The sequence below is a fragment of the Falco peregrinus genome, chromosome Z (genome assembly GCF_023634155.1).
Source record: "Falco peregrinus isolate bFalPer1 chromosome Z, bFalPer1.pri, whole genome shotgun sequence".
Lineage (NCBI taxonomy): Eukaryota > Metazoa > Chordata > Aves > Falconiformes > Falconidae > Falco > Falco peregrinus.
The window spans coordinates 41488597-41507176 of NC_073739.1; the positions used below are offsets into that span (position 1 = coordinate 41488597).

General features: G+C 41.7%; 1 protein-coding gene across 5 annotated transcripts in view; it reads left to right on the forward strand.

The window, feature by feature from the left end:
- Nucleotides 1–18580, forward strand: part of GOLM1 (golgi membrane protein 1) — a 32780-nt gene that overhangs the window by 8403 nt on the left and 5797 nt on the right. For all 5 annotated transcript variants that reach the window (XM_055790288.1, XM_055790285.1, XM_055790287.1 and 2 more), the window contains exons 4-7: nt 1017–1196; nt 7099–7153; nt 8186–8288; nt 14944–15082. In XM_055790288.1, the coding sequence (XP_055646263.1) occupies nt 1017–1196; nt 7099–7153; nt 8186–8288; nt 14944–15082 (477 nt within the window). The remainder of the gene's footprint in view (nt 1–1016; nt 1197–7098; nt 7154–8185; nt 8289–14943; nt 15083–18580) is intronic.

Below are 18580 nucleotides of genomic sequence, written 5' to 3' on the forward strand. Positions count from 1 at the left end.
GCTTTGCTGCATGGCTGTAAGCCAGCTAATAGGGGGGAAAATAAAGCTTACTCTTTATCTCAATAAACTAGAGACACAAGGTCCTCTGTACTGTTAACTGATTTAGTATGTCATCATGTACATTTCTCCCAAGATTAGCTTGAAAATAGTTTCAGTTCTGCATAGTCATGTACTCTGAAGTAAAAGCGTAACTGAAGATGCAGACAGAGCTTCTAAAGCGCGCTGTCAACTCATTCGTTGGCAAGACTTTGCAGCTGTTATGACTGAAATGGAGTAAGTGCTTTTCTTTGCTCTTCCAGCTAAACTACAACTCAGCGCCTCACCCCATCCCTGCCACCTCTCCGTTCTCTCTCTCTCTGTGGCAGAGAAGCAGAGTAGGCGGGCAGTAGTATGTAGCATACTGTGGTGTGTGAATTTTCCTCTGATTGTCACTGCTCTTTGAGCAATCAAGAAGAATGACAATGTTCTGCTTATAAATGGGGTTTTCTCGTATGTGTCTTTGTGTAACAGCCATATGTCAGTGTTTTATGTTGGGCAGTGTTGTTGTTCCTCTACTCTTTCCCAAGTCTTTCAGGAAAATGTATTGATTTGAGAGATGAGTTTTCCTTCTGAATTAATTTAAGATCAACACTGGGAAGTGCAGTGATATCAGAATTGCCTGGATTAACTTATAAAAATTATTTGACCTTGTACTTCAGAAGAATTGTAGACTGCAGCCTTTTTTCGTGGGTTATTTTTGTGGGAGTGTTTTTGATTTTCTTCAAGCTCAAGTACTGAGGCAGCTTTGCATTTCCCTTAACTGAAATTTTGATTGTCTCGGACTATGCTGTACTGTTAATTTGTGTAAAACTGGGGTGGGTGTGTCTGTGTGTGGCAGGTATCCCCAGCTGACACTATACTTTGGTGACATTAGCATTGTTAGTTCTGTGAAATTTGGTATTCTTTGAGTATATTGGGGAAGAGTCTGGCAAGGGGGAAGCATTTCTGTTTGCTTTGACTAATTTGCTCATCCTCAGGGTCGGATCATGGATCTGGAAGGCAAAGTCCGCAGGGCGGCAGCAGAGAGAGGCGCTGTGGAGCTCAAAAAGAATGAATTCCAAGGGGAGCTAGAGAAGCAGCGACAGCAGATAGACAAAATCCAGTCCTTGCACAGCTTTCAGATGGAAAATGCGAACAGAGTACATCAGGAAGAAAAGGTAGGGCCTTTTCTAGCCAGTTTTCTGCGAGTCTGGTTTACCAAGACACTCTGCAACAGAAAAATATTGCTCATATGTTCTAGCCGATACAGTCAGTATTGGTGTAGCAAAATATTTATTTCAACTATTATTGCATAGTATATAGAAAATGGACATCGAATTCACATTATAGCATTCATTGTATGTTAAATATTAGAAGCTGAAAGTAACAGCACTTGTGAATAAAATCTTTACCCCCTCTATAAATTATTCTTACCAATCTTGGGTTGGCCTCTGGCTTTCTTTCCTGTATGCTGATGTTTTAAAACTTCATGAAAGGAAGAAACTGCACCAACAGATATATTCATATTCCCAAATACATTTGTATGTATTTGTAGGCATAAATGGTTGACATTTATTTCTAAATGCGTTACAAATTTTCTGGCACCTCGACCTTCTGTCTCCAAGACCCCATAGTGTTGGGAGACATGATAAGTTTAGACTAGCCTTTTGTGGCAGTGCTCCTGACAGTGCAGCATTGCCAGAGAAGTTGGGGTCCTTTGTGAAGAATGTGACCATACCTTCTTAAATAGCAGTGTGTGTAATTACTGCTGTGTAGTATCTTCAAAACTGTTTTGTTCTGTATTTTCCTCCTGTTGCTTATACCAGTCAGGTATGGCTGTTAGTCAATATCACTTTTCTCTTGGTTACTAGAAGTATTTAGCTGAGAATATTTATTAGTGGCTTATTGTTTCTCCTGTGGAGTCTCTTTCCAGGACTATTCTTTTCAGTGGGCTGAACAGATACAACTGATGATGGTAATAGGTGCTCTTCAGGTTAAGCGTTGATCATTAGGTGATGATTTGCGGCTCAGAACTTGTGGTGCATGAATAAAATATCGCCAGAATAATCTTAGAAAGACTTAAATGAAAAATGGAAGGTGCAATTGTTTCATTAATATACACATCAGTGGCATATATTCCTAATTTATTTTGAATCATTTTTATCCAAGGTCTTCAAAGAAATAATTCTTTTTACCTCTTGTCCTGGTTTTGGCCAAAAAGGACTGGTTTAACCCCAGCCAGTAATTAAGTGCCACACAGTAGCTTGATCATTCCCCCCTCCCACAGAGAGGTGGGAAGGAGAATCAAAAAGGATGCGAAACTCAAGGGCTGAGGTAAAACCAGCTTAATAATTGAGGTAGAATAAAACCATAAAAGCAATAATAGCAACAATAACAGTTACAATGAAAAGGAGGGGGAAGGGGAGAGGGATGAAATCCAAAGGGAAGGGAGAAAAGAAAACTGAGGCACAGTACGATTGCTCACCGCCCGCCAACTGATGGCCAGCCAGTCACTGAGCAATGATCAGTACCCCAGCCAGCCCACCCTCCCCCAGTTTATATACAGAGCATGATGTCCCGCGCATGGTATGGAATATCCCTTTGGCTAGTTCAGGTCAGCTGTGCTGGCTGTGTTCCCTCCCAGTTTCCTGTACCCCTCTAGCCTTCTTGTTGGCAAGGCCTGAGAAATGGAAAAGTCCCTGAATAGCCTGCTCCCACACCTAATCCACACACAGCACCGCACTAGCCACCAAGAAGAAAATGAACTCATACTTCAGCTGAAACCAGGACACCTCTTTTCATAGAACCGTAGAATCATTTAGGTTGAAAAAGACCTTGATCATCAAGTGCAACTATTAGCCCAGGACCATGAAATTTTCCACTAAACCATGTGGCTAAACATTGCATGTATGAATTTTTCAGACACCTCCAGGGAGGATGATTCTACCACCTCCCTGGGCAGCTTGTTCCAACAATTCACCACCCCTTCATTGAAGAAATCTTCCCTAATACCCAATCTACACCTCCCCTGGTGCAACTTGAGGCCGTTTCATCTTGTCCTGTTGGTTGTGATCTGGGAGAAGAGACCTGCCCCCATCTGCCTACAGCCTCCTTCCAGGTAGTTGTAGGGAGCAATAAGGTCCCCCCCGAGTGTCCTCTAGGCAAAACAAGCCCAGTTCCCTCAGCTGCCCCTCATAAGACTTGTGCTCCGGGTCCTTCAGCAGCTCCATTGCCCTTCTCTGGATGCACCCAGCACCTCAGCGTTCCTCTTGAACTGAGGGGCCCAAAACTGAACACAGTATTCAAGGTGCAGCTTCACCAGCACCGAGTACAGGGGGTCAAAGCTATTGCTTGTCCTGCTGGCCACATTATTTTGAACACAAGCCAGGATGCTGTTGGCCTTCTTGACCGCTTGGGTCCACAGGTGGCTCATGTTCAGCCAGCACCCCCAGATCCAGGAGAATGTTGTGGGAAACAGTGTCAAAGGCTTGTCCTGCCTTCCATAAACCCATGCTGGCTGGGCCTGATCCCCTGCTTGTCCTGTACATGCCACATGATGGCTTTGAGGGTGATCTCCTGCACAACCTTCCCTGGCACTGAGGTCAGGCTGACAGGCTTGTAGTTCCCTGGATCCTCCTTCCTGCCCTTCTTGTATGTGGGTGTCACGCTGGCTAATCTCCAGTCAGCTGGGGCCTCTCCAGTTAGCCCGGACTGTTGATAAATGATGGAGAGTAGGTTGGTGAGCTGTTGCGCCAGCTCCCGCGGTACCCTCGGGTGGATCCCAGCCAGCTCCACAGACTTGTGCGTGTCCAGGTGCTGCAGCAGGTCACTGGCCGTTTCCTTGTGGACTGTGGGGACCGTGTTCTGCTCCTTGTCCGCATCTTCCAGCTCAGGAGGCTGCGTAACCTGAGGGTACTGGCCTTGCTATTGAAGACTGAGGCAAAGCAGGCATTAAGTACCTCAGCCTTTTCCCCGTCCTTTGTGGCCATGTTCCCTGCACATCCAATAAGGGATGGACATTATCCTTGGCCCCCCTTTCGTTTCTAATGTATTTGTAACATTTTTTGTTATTATGTACAGCAGTGGGCAGCGTGAGTTCTAGCTGGGCTTTCGCCTTTCTCATCTTCTCCCTGCATAACCTCGTGTCATCCTTACAGCCCTCCTGAGCTGGCTGCCCCTGCTCCAGAGGTGGTGAACTCTCCTTTTTCCCCCGAGTTCCAGCCAAAGCTCTCTGTTCAGCCAGGCTGGTCTTCTATCCCACCAGCCTGTCTTCTGGCACGTGGGGACCGCCTGCCTCTGCACCTTTAAGATATCATTGTTGAAGACTGTCCAGCCTTCCTGGACCCCTTGGCCCTTCAGGACTGCCTCCCGAGGGACTGTCAGCCAGGCTCCTCAACAGGCTTTTGGGGCCAACCTAATATAGCTGTTTCTTCCTCTTAAGTGCTTTTCACTCCGTCGTCCTAAAACGCAGTTGTTCAGTGATGGGATAGTCTGTGAAGCTTGCTGTTGAAACCTCAGGAGCTGATGCTGTAGGAAGCATTTGATAAAAGCGATGCCATGAACTAATTTCCGGTCTTCTGCTTTTTTTGTACTGGGAAGAGCATGTCTCAGGAGCCTGAAGTGGTAGGACAAGCATGTGTGTGCCTGCGCTCCACTTCATGGCAAATACAAAATTTGCTCTTCTTGCGATGCATGAGTAAATACCCTGCACAAATAGATGTTGTTTTCTAACTGTGTGATTTCAGAGTAGGGAGAGCTGTTTTACTAGGAACCTGTGTGTATTTGTCAAAAGATGCCATCAGTCCAGTTGGCATAGATTCATCCACTCTTAAGTTAGGAATGCCCCTGGTATGGTGGTAGGGAAGAGAGGGAAAACTTAGTTCTCCTTACGAAGGATCTTGATCTGAAGAAGCTGTCCAGGATCAAAGGTTATTGCACAGAGAGATGTGGAATGTAAGAAAAGACTGTTTCTGAGTGATTTTCTTCATGTGTGTATGTATATCCGTGTGTGTGTGTTGTATATTCACATGTGTATACATACTTGTATACCTACACACACAGGCACACATTTATCCTTGTTTTTTGGCCTCACAGATTCTAGTGGAATCGAGGATTCCTGAGAGGCAAGTAATGCATTCACCCTTTCTGGTTATGGGAAACTTGGTCCTTGAACTGAACTTACTTACCCCACAGGGATTAGCACCAAGTATTTACCTAGTCACAAAGGATGAATGCGAATTTGAATCTCTGAGCTTCTCAACTTGCTTCAGAATGAATACAAACTGTCTGACTAACTAGACAGATCTCTGAGTGGGAAATGGGATCTTGTTTAGTTGTTGTTACTGTTTATAAAGAAAAATGAAAATGCTTTCAGGTGATGTGTAGGAGTGAATGATCCATCTCAAAAAACCCTTTTTCAGGGAGAAATGATGGTTCTTCTGGTTATAGAAAAAATCTGTACAGGAAAAAACTTTCACAATGTGGACTCCTTACCAAAAGCAGCTCTCAAATGACATTCAGGACTTACCTTAATTGCAGTTCGTATGTGTTCACTGTGTTTTACTTCTCTGTTGATAAAATACAGAATAATTATGTTCCTGATTTAGTTTCATACCAAATAGTACACCAGTAAAATACTTGCCACATTGAAGTCCATTGTCAGTGGCAGTGTGGTAACCACTTTGAGTTAAATCTGCCACCTTTTCTGATGGAACTGTCACTGTGCTGCTTAAAAGGACTAGGGCATAGAAGTTGGGAGGTGGTCAGAGTCTGACATACCCTGTGGGTTCACCATTCACTAAGGCAATGTAATCCTGGAAAACTGTTGTAATTATGACATAATTACCCTCTTAGGTGTGAGTATGTGTAAATCACTTCTGTGATCAGTCTTCTTTTAAAAAATCTGCTTGACTTTTTAAGGATTAATGTAAATTTAGAAAATATGTTCTGGAAATCCATACAGAAATAAACTGAAGAGATGAAGAAAGCTTACATGAATAGATAAGGAATCTGAAATGTAAAAGGGCTGTTTCTAATCCATAAGCAATTTTCTAAAGAACAATACTTTGTATGGTTGTTATTTAGAACTCATAGCTTTTGGGATATGTGCAGCAACAAGAATCTTTTTGAAGAGGAGAACAGTATGTGTAATGTCTCTTATTTGTAACTGCCAGAATGTGCTTTTGCACTTCGTAATTTTCTTTGGATTTCTGTAATTCTTCTGAGTCCACATTTTTTTACTGAGCAGGGACCCAAGCTTTGTATATTACATGTGAAGCATGTCACTGTCCTGTTGTTCAGTGTCTTTTAATACTGGCCACAGCTGCTCTCAGATCCCCTCCTTCTGGGAAAATTTGAATTCCCAGCACAGCCTTCTGAGACAGAGTACCTATTGGTATGCAGAGAGTCAGCTCTGCTCAAAAAAAATGACAGTGGACTGGGGTGGGGTGAGGGGAGAAGAAAGCCTGCTGTGAGAGGGAGAAGGTGCCTACATGTGTTTTGTTTCTGTTTTTTAAACCAGTGTTGCATTTTATAGTTTTGAAAAAGCTTTAATGAAAAGCAAGCACTGCCTCATGCACCACTCTACTTGCTATAGCATGGTGTTGCTAAATTAGCAAGAGAAATCAGTCTGCTCTGCTTATTCATGACTGGTACAGCAGAGGTCTGGAAGACTACCTCTGTTTAAAACGTATTTCCACATGGTGGAGAAAACAAAAAGGATGGTCTGGTACTAGCTGAAGTTGTAGGCACCCTAACAGTGGAAATTTAGAGTGTGTATAGCTTAAGAGTTATCTACTGGAACATTTCTACCTCTTCATACCAAAATGAATGGACAATAACAAAAGCAGAGGGTACATTATATGTACCTGTACAGGTTTTATGTTAAGAGTCTTACATCATAGGTTTCTGCTTTGTTTACACTGACCACTATTTGGGTTTTTCATTAACTATAACAGTGTTGTGAAGGTCCCCTAGCTGCACAGATCCTGTTACAAGTGCTTGGTTGGTGGTGTTTATAATATTAATGGTAACACAGGTCCTTTGCAATTAAAACATTGTCTTCTCTTCTGCTCCTTTCAGGCAGTGCTCATGAGTAACATCACAGTAAATGACCGACTGATCCAGAGTCTACGAGGTATGTTGTAGTACCTCTCTGCATCTCACTCATGCTGGTTTTTATCCCCCTGTTTTTAAGACTTGCATTTTTCTGGTGTCTTCTGAGAAAGCTGCCTTTCTTCAAGTCATGGGGATGCTGCAGGAGCTGTGGTGGCTTAGATCCTGCAGCTGGCCCAGTCCAGTGAAGTGTCTGGCTAATCTGCCTCAACAGTAGAAGGATTTGCCCCTGTAGCACTTAATGTAGGACTCTTGACCCTTATGATGCAAAATAATATGGAATAAACCTAGCTTCTCTATGTATTGTGAATAGATTTATTCTTCATTCTACCTTTTGCAGCATATTCTTGCAATTCTTCCCTGAGGTGTTTGGGCCATGCACTTAAGCTCTGGAGGAATTAAAGAACTCCTGTATTAAATAAGAAATATCTAACTAATTTCTGTTCATGCTGGTGCTTCAGAATTGTTGTTAGCAATTTATTCCTCAGGAAGTCTGAGTAATGGATCCTAAGTTCTATTAACAGGTCAGTATGCTGTGGTGCCTTCCTCTGGTGCCTTCACACACAGCTTTCTATCAGGAAGAAAACAAAATCATAGATGCCTCTGTTTTGGGGGAACATAACTGTAAATTGCATATTATTCAGGGAAGTATTGTAAACTTGTCTTCCGATGGCTAATAAACATGAATACCATTTCATGCTATGTTCTGATTAGTATTTAATAGACCTAAAGATTTTCTGGGCTGAAACCTAGCAGAGCAAGGGTTTGCAAACAAGTTAGCGTATTCCTTATGAAGAGAAGTAGGTAAAAAAAGCTGTTACACTGTTTTTGTTAATATGTTAGGCTGAAAAGCTATTCTCACCCAATCCTGTGCATCTTTGATGAATAAATTCAACAATTTCCTATGCATTTGTTTACAAAATGTAGTAAGCATGACAGATAGATGGAATTAGCATGCTTACCATGATCTGTCATTTGATACTTCTACTGTAATATATGTAGGTATATATATGTGTGTGTATTTTAATATACATTTTAATCCTGTTCTGGTCAGAACACTTGAAAGAATTGCAGACGGAATATGGAAAGCTACAGCTGGATGTTTACTGGTTTCAGAAGAACCAGACTAACCTTCAGAGGAAGTTCTCATATGACCTGTAAGTATGTTCTTTCTAAAAGGTGGCTGCTGGAGCTGTAGGTGACTTGGTTGTAACCCAGAGGATTCTGGTGATAGCTGTCGCACTGTTAGTAAATGTACGTTTTTAAGGAGAAAGTAACACCTGACACATGTAAAATTACAGTTGATCTTGGAGAAGAGCGTAGACCTTGTTATGCTTGGCATTTCAGAATCCACAGATTTCTCCCGCCCTCTTGATGTTCCTTCCATTGCAGGAGGAGAAAGGTAGCAATATTCTCATCTGAGAGTTGGAGGGGGGGGAAATTGAAACACAAAGAGGCTAAACTCTGAAGAAGTTTAAGAACTAAGATATGGGAATACCCTCACTGACCTGCCAGAGGTCTCAAAAAGTTTATGGTACAAGTTGTGGTCAGAGCCATGTGTTCTGCATTACAGTTCATAACTAGTCATGGTTTTTGTTGAAATTTCCCACTGAATTATGAGGCATGGGTAACTGAACACAAGTGCTTGTCAGTACCCTTACACTAAATACACATTTCTGGTATTCCTAGGAATTTATCCTGGATTCTTTGTAGTCAGTAATGTTCTTGTTCCCTCTACCAGTCTTCACATGCTTTTGTATCTTCCCTCTAGTATGTGGCTACGGAAAACCAACAGAATTTGCTGTTTGCATATTCTCGTAATGATTTTCCATCAAGAATATAATTGCTGAAGTGATGAGTATTTTTTCAGCAGCCACTGTTTAGCCAGATTTTGTAGGAATTACAAGTAAAAGTTCAACACAGCAATCAAAGAACTTGAATTATGCAGGCCAGACTTGAAATACGTTTTTTCTTTATTTTCCCTCTAAGAATTAAGGATTAGTATTAGTGTTTTGGGTGGGTTTTTTACTTTTTTTTCTTACAGATTACCAATTGGCTTTATACTTTTTTTTTTTTTTTTTAGAACACTATTACTCATTTAATAATGGTGACCCAGATAGATTGTGTTAGTGGTGTTCTAATAACTTAGGACTTCTAACAGGAAAAGTAGAAGGAAGTTGGAGAGTTAAGTTTTTACCAACCTTTTATTAAGACATACTGCACTTACATGTCCACTAAGATACATTTTCCTTCTTAAGCTTGTTGTGTACCACGGTTGTTAAGTGGCATGTCTTTGCTGTTTAGTTAAATGACAAGGCTGGGACTCATTAATAGTTCTTTGCAAGTTAAGAGTACCTGTTTGCCAGCATCTTCTTTGTAAGGCTGAGATTGGCAAGAATAAACAGATCTGTAGCTGTATGTATGTGCTGTACGGTCCTGCTCTATATGAGAAGTACATCCTTGAAGCACTGGATTGGTCCATGTGTGTGGGCAACTGATAGAAGGCAAACGTAGTGAGTCTAGCTTCTGAAAACTAAGGTTTATTGCCCATGTCTGGTTAAATGTTTTAAAGTACAGCTCCATCAAAGAAATCACATCTCTGCTCATGGGAGTATACTGTGAAGAGTCCCTCTTTGTTTATCAGAAGAGGAGAAGATCAGATTTGGAGGGCACAGCTCCAGGGTCAAGGCTTGGCTCAAGGTGAAGAGCTGAACAAGTTACAGTGGTGAAGATGGGTTTTCTTGTGTCTGGGTAGATGTAGAAACAGGCATGATAATTCCGCCGTGTGCTAGCTGAACAGGGACTTGCCTAGCTGGTCTGCCTCCAGCTGGTCCTGAGGTAGATGCTGCACTCTTTCCTGCAGTCTCTCCATGGGAGTCCATAAAAGCAGTTCTCTCAGTCAAGGACCTATACTTTCTTCAGTAGCTTTGCTATATAACACATAAGTGTTCATTTTCTATTTCTGGATTTTTTTGGTAGCTATGCAAGTGAGGAAAACAACTTGGCACTCAAATTTTCATGGAATGATTTATAGCTTGGACACCGTGTAGCATGCCCACGATTCTAGCAGGAACATATATAAATGTATTTTTTAAACGTTGCTTGTTGTGTACCTTTGGGGTGGGTGTGTTGGAACATTAATACTTCACTGTTGCAGTAAGTTACATTTGAGTTGTGTTGTGGTAGTTGTAGAAACAAACATCGGATTGTACTTGGTTACATACAGTCCTCTCTGCTATTACTAAACACTTACTTAATACTGTCATTTTAAATGCTTACAAACAACCTTTCCCCAGTATGATGATGGGCCTAGAAAAACAAGTATTACTAGAAAGACTCAAAGTGTTACTTTTAATCTGTCTTCCTTTGCTCAATATTAGGAGTAAACCAACATCTTCCCACTCTGTTCATCTTTAGTAAGCCTTTGCAGGAGGCGGCGTTAGACTTGCCTTTGTGCTGTGCCAGTGTTTCTCCCTTTGACATGGGTGGTTTTGCACCTTACGTATCAAGTAAACTTTGCCCAGTGGAAAACGGAGAGAGAGTATTATTATATAATTGAAAATGTTAGAAAAAGATGACAGAAGTCAAATGCTTTTTTTTTTTAACTGCATGTGGAATACATAAGTAACTTTGTTACTTAGAAGGCACAAAAATAACTATTTTTCTCATGCCCAAGTCTTAGTTTCATCTTCGCATTTTATTCTTTTTTTTTTTGAACAAGCTTAGTGTTTTCCATACAGAAGTCAGGAGAATTATGTGAGCTTACTTATGGTATTGTGTGCAAAAGGAGTGCATGTTCCTCAGCAATCCACTTAGCAAAATACCTCTGGTGCACACTGTGCCTAGTATTGTCTGCTCACATTAGAGCTTGGTCAGCAAAGACTGACTGTTGTGTCCTGCATCAACCAGAGAGAAATGGAAGACTCTAGACCGATCTTTTGAAGATATTTCAACATTAAGATGCATTTTGATTCCTAGGAGCTTTGTTTGTTACATAGCTGCTACTTTGGAAATTTTGCTACATGTAAAAAGGTCTGATAATTGGTGAATTTGGTATTTGCAGCCTTGGCAAGTGTAAGAGGGTGAGTGCACAAGTAATCTTTTTTGGCAGAGATGAAAGGAGCTGATGAGATATGCTGATGAGAGGAAAAAGGTGCCTGTTTCTCACCGTGGGGTTGAGGGCAACAGATCCAGCAGCCTGGGAGGGGAGAGGCTGCACATGCATTCTTGTGCATGCAGAGCACGCCTGTATGTAGCCAGGTGTGCGAGTTGACACGGAACCATGCAGCACTCACACAAGCACGAACACCAGTAGCTTCATCCAGGTTTCCTGAGGGTGGGGCGTTGCTACTGAAAAACGTGCTTGTGTACATAGGTACCGGCTGGCACTGGTCCCTGCACCGCCTCTGTGCAGCCCTCCCACCCCCATCTGACTCCACTTGCTGCACTCACCCTCCCGTACATGCGCACACACACAGTGAACAGAGTTCCTCACACAGGAAAGAGCTAAAAAGGCATTTAATAAGAAATGGGACAGACTGTGCTGGTAGGTTGCAGGGCAAGGCCAGAGAAGCACACCGACCAGCAATGTGTTTACATGCAACTGACTTCCTCAGCGCTTGTTCCTGTGGGAGATCTATCCCTTTCCCTGCCTTTGGTCCCATAATAAGTCTTGTGCGATCCTGACATCATCTATCCCTGCATCCCATAATGTGTCCCGCACCCTGGACAGGAAACACCTTGGTGCTGTTGACTCATGTTGATGTATTTCACCCCTGAACATGAGGGCTGAGGCTGACATGAGACAGCCCAGGGGCTATGGGGTGGTCTGGACAGGGTGTCCCTTCTTCTGAGTCCATAATTTAGGCTCCCCGCTGCCCTTGTGCCTCTGTGCTCATGGAGGTGGGCCTTGGATGGGCTGACAGCCCCTGTGATGGGCCTGGGAGAAGCTGCGCGGAGTATTACTTGGGCTTCCTTTGTGTGCACAAGTGAGCTGTGTATCACAGGAACTAACTCTATTTTGGAAAACACACCACAGAGACTGAATTTAAGAGCACTGGTTTGGTTGTCCAAAAAGCAGATTCGTGGCCTGGTGTGCTGTAAGACAGTTTTCACACACGCAGGGAGACATTGTTTATTTATTTCAGCTTTGCGCAGTCCTGGGTGGTTTCCCACAAATCAAGCAGACCAAACAGGGCTTCCCGTGATAAATTCATGTACTAATACTATTAAGTTAGTAAGTTTCCAAGTCCATCCTCTTTACACTGATGAGTTAGTAATTTGCATAACCTTATAATATAGTTACACAACCATTTCTACTATCATGCATGCTCAGGGGAGGGGTCTTCACCTGGGTCTTTTTGACCTGGGGGTGTGATTTTTAGTATTACAGTGAGGATAGTTCAGTTAAGGGTACATGGACCTTAAGTCTTACGGCCAACTTGGCAATGCTCGTGAAACATCCTCAAAGTATCCTGATTAAATGTCTCTTCAAGGACTAACTGTTCCAGAGTGTCCTTGCTCAAAGAATGGCTGTGTACTTTCCTGATGGCAGCCTAAACTTGTAACATACACGAAGTATATCTTGCACAAAGCAACCAGGCCATTCTGAATCCATGAGTTACCCCTCAACAGTTTTGCACATTTGAAGTATGTCAGGAGATGGGACGAGGTAGAGAAAACTAGTGCTGTTCTTGTGCTTCAGAAGTTGTATGCATGAGTATTCAAATCCCCACAAATCCCTTTTACAAGAAGGGAATTCCTTCACGGATAATAAATTAAAAATGATGAAGGTTTGCCACAGATGTTAAGTGAACTTTATTTTCGTGTGCGGTGTGGGATAAGAGCATTTGCGAAAAGTTGCTCTGTCTCCAGCTTCAGGTTGTCTGTGTACTGCATCTTTCTCAAGTTAGCAAACTGAGGTGCAGGCAATTCTGATGTCCTTTTATTTCCTAGAAATTGGTGAACAAGTGTATAACTGAAGCCTATGTTGTTGTCTCTGATGTTCATTGACTTAGGAAACACTGCTTATTTTGATGACTCTTCCATGTATTAGCATTAGCAAAATCAGGCTTTAGAATAATGTCTAGTCAAGAAGAGATTGTAATAATGGTAACTAATTTGTCAGTTCATAAAGATCATTAATTTGACAGTTCATGGCATATCCAGCCACTGTTCTTCCTTTCTGGGTGTGAACTACAGAAGAAATCTTTTGCTTTTAAGAATTGGGGCTGGAGGAGGATGAAGATGCAATAAAAATGAGTGACTTGCTGTTACAGAAGGCACACACCCTGAGAATTCCTCTGGATTAGGTAGTAGTTTATTTGCAGCTTGAGAAACTAAAACATGCCTGTCTGAACCAGCTGCTATACTAGGGCGGATTAACATTCTGCCAGAGCTAGGCTGAGAAGAAAACCATCTCCCTTCTTAGTGAGGGGGAGGTAAAACTTGCAGTATGTTGACTGTGTTGCTGTGCAAAGACTGCTGAGAGAGGTTTTGCATGCAGGAAGATGTGTTTGCAGGGTCTGTAGCTGATGGTATACATTGAACTCAAAAGTTACCTTAGAGTGGTAAAAAACGAAGGAGAAAGAAAGGAAAAAAGGGTTTAAAAACCCCAACAAACTGCTTTGCTGCTGGGGCCAGCAGGGAAGAGGAACAGTGTGGTCCCCAGCCAAACCTCTTCTTCGGACACATTCTCCAGTGCAGCAGGTGCTGACAACAATGGGGATTTTTCACTACATTTTCCTCTAGCGTGAGGCACTTCCCATCAGGATCCGTACAATCCTACTATTGCTTGCTGTCGTTCACAGTGGGATCAAAGCACACTTGGGGGTACTGTGATGACTGGTTTCTAAGCCTTCTACATGTGTGTTATGGGGTAATGCTTATCTGCTTTGTTATTCACTAGGTCTTGTTCTTCCTCTAATATAAAGTGAAAGTTACAAAACAGGTTATGAAGAGAGTGGGGGAGGAAGGGTGATCTTGCCCTGATGGCAGTCACTTCCCCTGAGTGACTGTACTGAAACCCAGCTGTACAACAACCCTGGGGTTTGCACGGGATCCTCAGCACAGCCACAAAAGGGGAAAACACTGCCCTGGAAGTTTCAGGAAAAATGCTGCCACAGGAGCCTGGGGCCTACCTAGAGGGTATGGAGCTGTGTGGGAGAGGCAAGCTACAGAACTGCAAAGTCCTCTGGTGTCATGAAGGTTAAGGCACTAATGGCACTGTGTAACTATTAAAAGTATATAAAAGGTACGCAGTACTTGCATTTTTAGGAAATACTCCTTTTGGAACTTATAATAGCTGTTGATGAACTCAATTTTTGTAACATGTTTTGTTATGTCTTGCAGCACAACTCTTTGGTGAAACACTGAGAAAGGGTGTTCAGTTTGCTCGCAGTACCTTATGCTTTTTTTTTTTGTTTCAGCTATGCTGTTTCCTCTCCCTAGCTAAAATCCAAATATGCATTTCTGTTATCATACAGAAATGCTACAAGGACCAAAATTGATTTTTACTGAACTGAAATTGGCTGGTTAGCAGAAGACAAGAAAATTAATGTAGTTTGTTGAGCTGGTCTAACAAAAGCAGTTTAAATTAATTTCTTCCAGTAGAACCTGGACCGTCTGCACCATGAGTTTTTCCTTAGGATTTAGGTTAATATCCCATTTTTTCCTACTGATTTCTGAAATGTAAGCACAGAACTAAGGAAATAATAAAATGGGAAAAAAAAGAAGTAATGATTTTACAAAAGAACATTTTAGAAGAGTGTGGACAAAAGTTAAGAACTGCTTTTTTGTTCATGTTTTCTCCAGGTCACAGTGCATCAACCAGATGAAAGAATTAAAAGAACAATGTGAAGAAAGGATAGATGAGATAACAAAAAAGGGCAGTGATGTACCACAAATCAGAGAAAACAAAGACTTCTCAGAAGATTCAAAAAAAAATAGCCAGGTATGGTTTCCTAAAAATCTTTTTCTTTGTAGTTCTTAAGCGGTTTTTCACCTTTCTGCTGTCTCCAGCTAACATTAGCCCATGTCATTAAGTTTTGGACAGCTTTCCTTCACATTCATTGAATGTTTCTGGCCTATGGGAAATAGACTGATTCCAAGGACAGAACAGGGAGAGGTCCTGCAAGAGACTCCACTATGTCTCTGAGACGGGCAGAATTTCAGAGGTGATACGGGGTATGGTGTCGAGTCCATTAAAGAATATTTAGCCTGCTGAGCTTTGGTTCACAGCTCCTTTTGACTTTGTTAAATGACTTAGTTGCTTTGTGTGTTGTAGATGTGTGTTGAAGATGAGGATACATTGTGAATCACTTCAGAGTAGCAGCAAGCCTTGAATATATTTTAGCCCAAGGGCCTTTGAGGTCCATCAGCTATAAATTTTCACAGAAACCCTAATGTCAGCCTTTTACTGTGGGCATAAGGGAAGGATCAGATGTCTTAGCTGTTTGCTTTTGGATATTTTGAGTCAAAGAACCACAAAAGGCATTGATGTATGTGACATGAGAAGGCTCTCTAGGCTAGGGCTGGCTTGCCACATAGGGTGGCTGCGTGCCAGTTGACTCTTCCTGGGGAGTCAGAGTGCGGGAGGAAATCCTGAGAAAAGGCAATTTCAGATCATCCTGTTGTCTTGGCATGTGAATTATTGATGCTTCTCCAGTGAAGCAGGATTTGGTCAGCAATAGCACTTGATTGGTTAAGCTTGACACAGATGTCCCTGGGAACACACAGTGAAGCTCCTGGGTGAGAGGGCCGCTAGTTTATTTCTAGGTACCGAAGAATCCCTTTCTTCAGGACTACAAGCACCAGTTGCAGAAGTTGTGTTTTTCACATGTGATTGCAGTCATGCTTTTCCCCCATACTGGGTGGCCAACTCTCATTGCAAAGGCAGTGAGGGTTTGGTGGTATATGCCTTTTTCTCTTTGGCTAGGAAAAGGCTGTTAGAAGAAACAATTTGATGACTTCAGAAGTGGAAGGGGTAAAGCAATGAATGTTTTGCAAATAGCTGGAAATAGGTGGGTGAAAATGGCTGAAACATCTGCCCAGAGACCCCAAGGTGTGCAGGTAATGATTCCAGTCTGCATCCAGTCCTTTATGTAAAATGGTGGGAGAGAGAACTGCTGAAGTTTGTGACCTTTTATCCTGGGAACCTGCATTGGATGACAGCTGCAAGATTGATCAAGGCATTAGAGACAGGAAATGCTAGCCAATTGTCCCTTTAAAAAAATGAAAGCTGTTGTTTGTCAGTAATTTTTATCAACAGTATCACATAAGTAAATAAAAAGCAATACTAGTAAAATATAGTAATAAGTAAATAAAAAGCCCACCATTTGGAGATGTCAAGATGTATAATACTATTTGGAAAGCTGATGTGGGGAAGACCATATTAGAGAGGTGGTCAACTTAATTTCTAATGTGGCTTTGCAGCAGATGGGGTTTTGGGGTTTTGTTTGGCGGTTTGGGTTGGGTTTTTTTTACCATTTCCAGTTTGGAAGGGAAATTATCCCCAGAGGGATCTGAGGAGTTTGGCTGAAGACCCTCTGCAGGACAATTTTGGTCTCCTGCAACAAATCCCATAGCTGGAGGCAATCTTTCCTCAAAGCAGGTAATAGGTTAGGCAAGGCTAAATAAATTCTGTCTGCTTGCGTTCCCTAGTATCTGTGACAGTATTTTTACATTAAACTGTAACCTTTACCAAAGAATTGCAACTATTTGCTTGTACAAAAGCCGAGTTATCCTTAGTGCAAGGTGATCCTGACAAAATCTATGTACATTTTCAGCCTGTGTTTTTAGCTGAAATAATTCCTTTTTGTAAGATGTACATGTTTATGTAAAGGAAAAGTCAGTGTTTCAATAAAACAGAGAAAGAAAAGGGTCTGTTGGTTGGTTAATAAATATACAGCTTTTCTTACAGCTCTGTATTTTAAGGAATGATATATTCTCAGTTGAGGAATATACAACATATTCCAATGATCATTTTTTCATCCAACCACTTCAGCTTCCAAAAGTTTCAGCATACACCCTTTTAATTTATTTGACACTGTCATTAAAAATAACTGAGCTAGAAATTTAAGATAAGGGCTTTTGCATGTTTAATTAAGAGGTAATTTCTTGCTGTTGAGTGCAGGCTTACTCAATACTCTGTAAAAATACCTTAATTCATGCCCAGCATAAAGTGAAAGATGGTTCTATGTTCAGTTTCTCATGATTCCCATTGTAGAGTGAGCTGAAGAGGCTGAACTATTTATAAAACAGAAGCATTTTTCAATACAGCATTTTTGTTTTAATGACTGAGGGAAAATGGAGTTCTGAGTATCCTTACTGCAATAACCAGATATTCTGTGGTAATATTTGCTTCGCAAACTTTCATAAGAGTTAGACGATCTGTTGTTGATGTGGGGACTCCATGGTGTTGACTCAACAAGGTCTTTAGTTCTGCCTGGCTTTGACTACAAATCCCCTACAACTCTGGCTTCTTGGTTATTTAACCACTTCTTTCTGCAGACATTTTTCCAAATGACTGTGTGAATACCTGACAACCTAGTGTTTTATTGACCTGCCGGGAACAATGGGTAGTTACATTCTTACCAACAATGGCAACAGAATACTTTCTGTTGACTGTATGACTTTCTATACCAAAAGGTTTCCTATTCATTTCTATAGTACCAGATAGGAACAGGTTTGTCTCTAAATGTCTGTATGCTTGTTCTTTCTCTGCATCTCTTGATTATTTTTCTTTAACAAAACAAAAACTCAACAAAAAATCCCCACGGAACAAGCAGTTTTGTAAATGTTTTTTTGCACCAAAGCTGGTACAGCACAGCACAAGCTCCAGGTGCACACTTCACATTCAGGGTTTGTATGAACTGAATTGACATAGCTCTCAGCCAATTAAATGCCACTGTGAGAAAAAACTGTACATAGAATTTTAATTGCTAAATTGGAAGATCTTCAAGGTGGTGTACATCTTAGCCATTAATCTTTAAGCAGGTCAGATGCTGAGAGCAGCCTAGTATTTAATACAGTCTTAAGTAAGCTCTCATCATGTTAAAGAGAGTTGTCTACATGGTTGATTTATGATTTCCCTTAATCCTGCAATCAGCATAGTATTAGACCAGTTCTGTTCAAGCTTGCTTAACTGAAGTCTGTTACGCTGAAGCTTGGTTTACCTGTCCCTCTAGATTACCAACAGCAGTTAATGCAGTCTGTTTTTTTGCTATGGTAGCTTTTTGACACAGTAGCAGGGCAACAATGGAGAAATGTGTGGTGTTACAGTTCTGTGACCCTCAGAGAGTAACACTGTTTCTTGTGAAACACTAACCCAGAATAGTAACCTCATCCTTAGCTGCAGTTAGATTAAAGGTGTTAAATTATCCCAGTGTTCTGCTGTTACGTAGAAACATCACTGCATAGTCGAGACTGTATGGTGCTTCCATCACCAAAA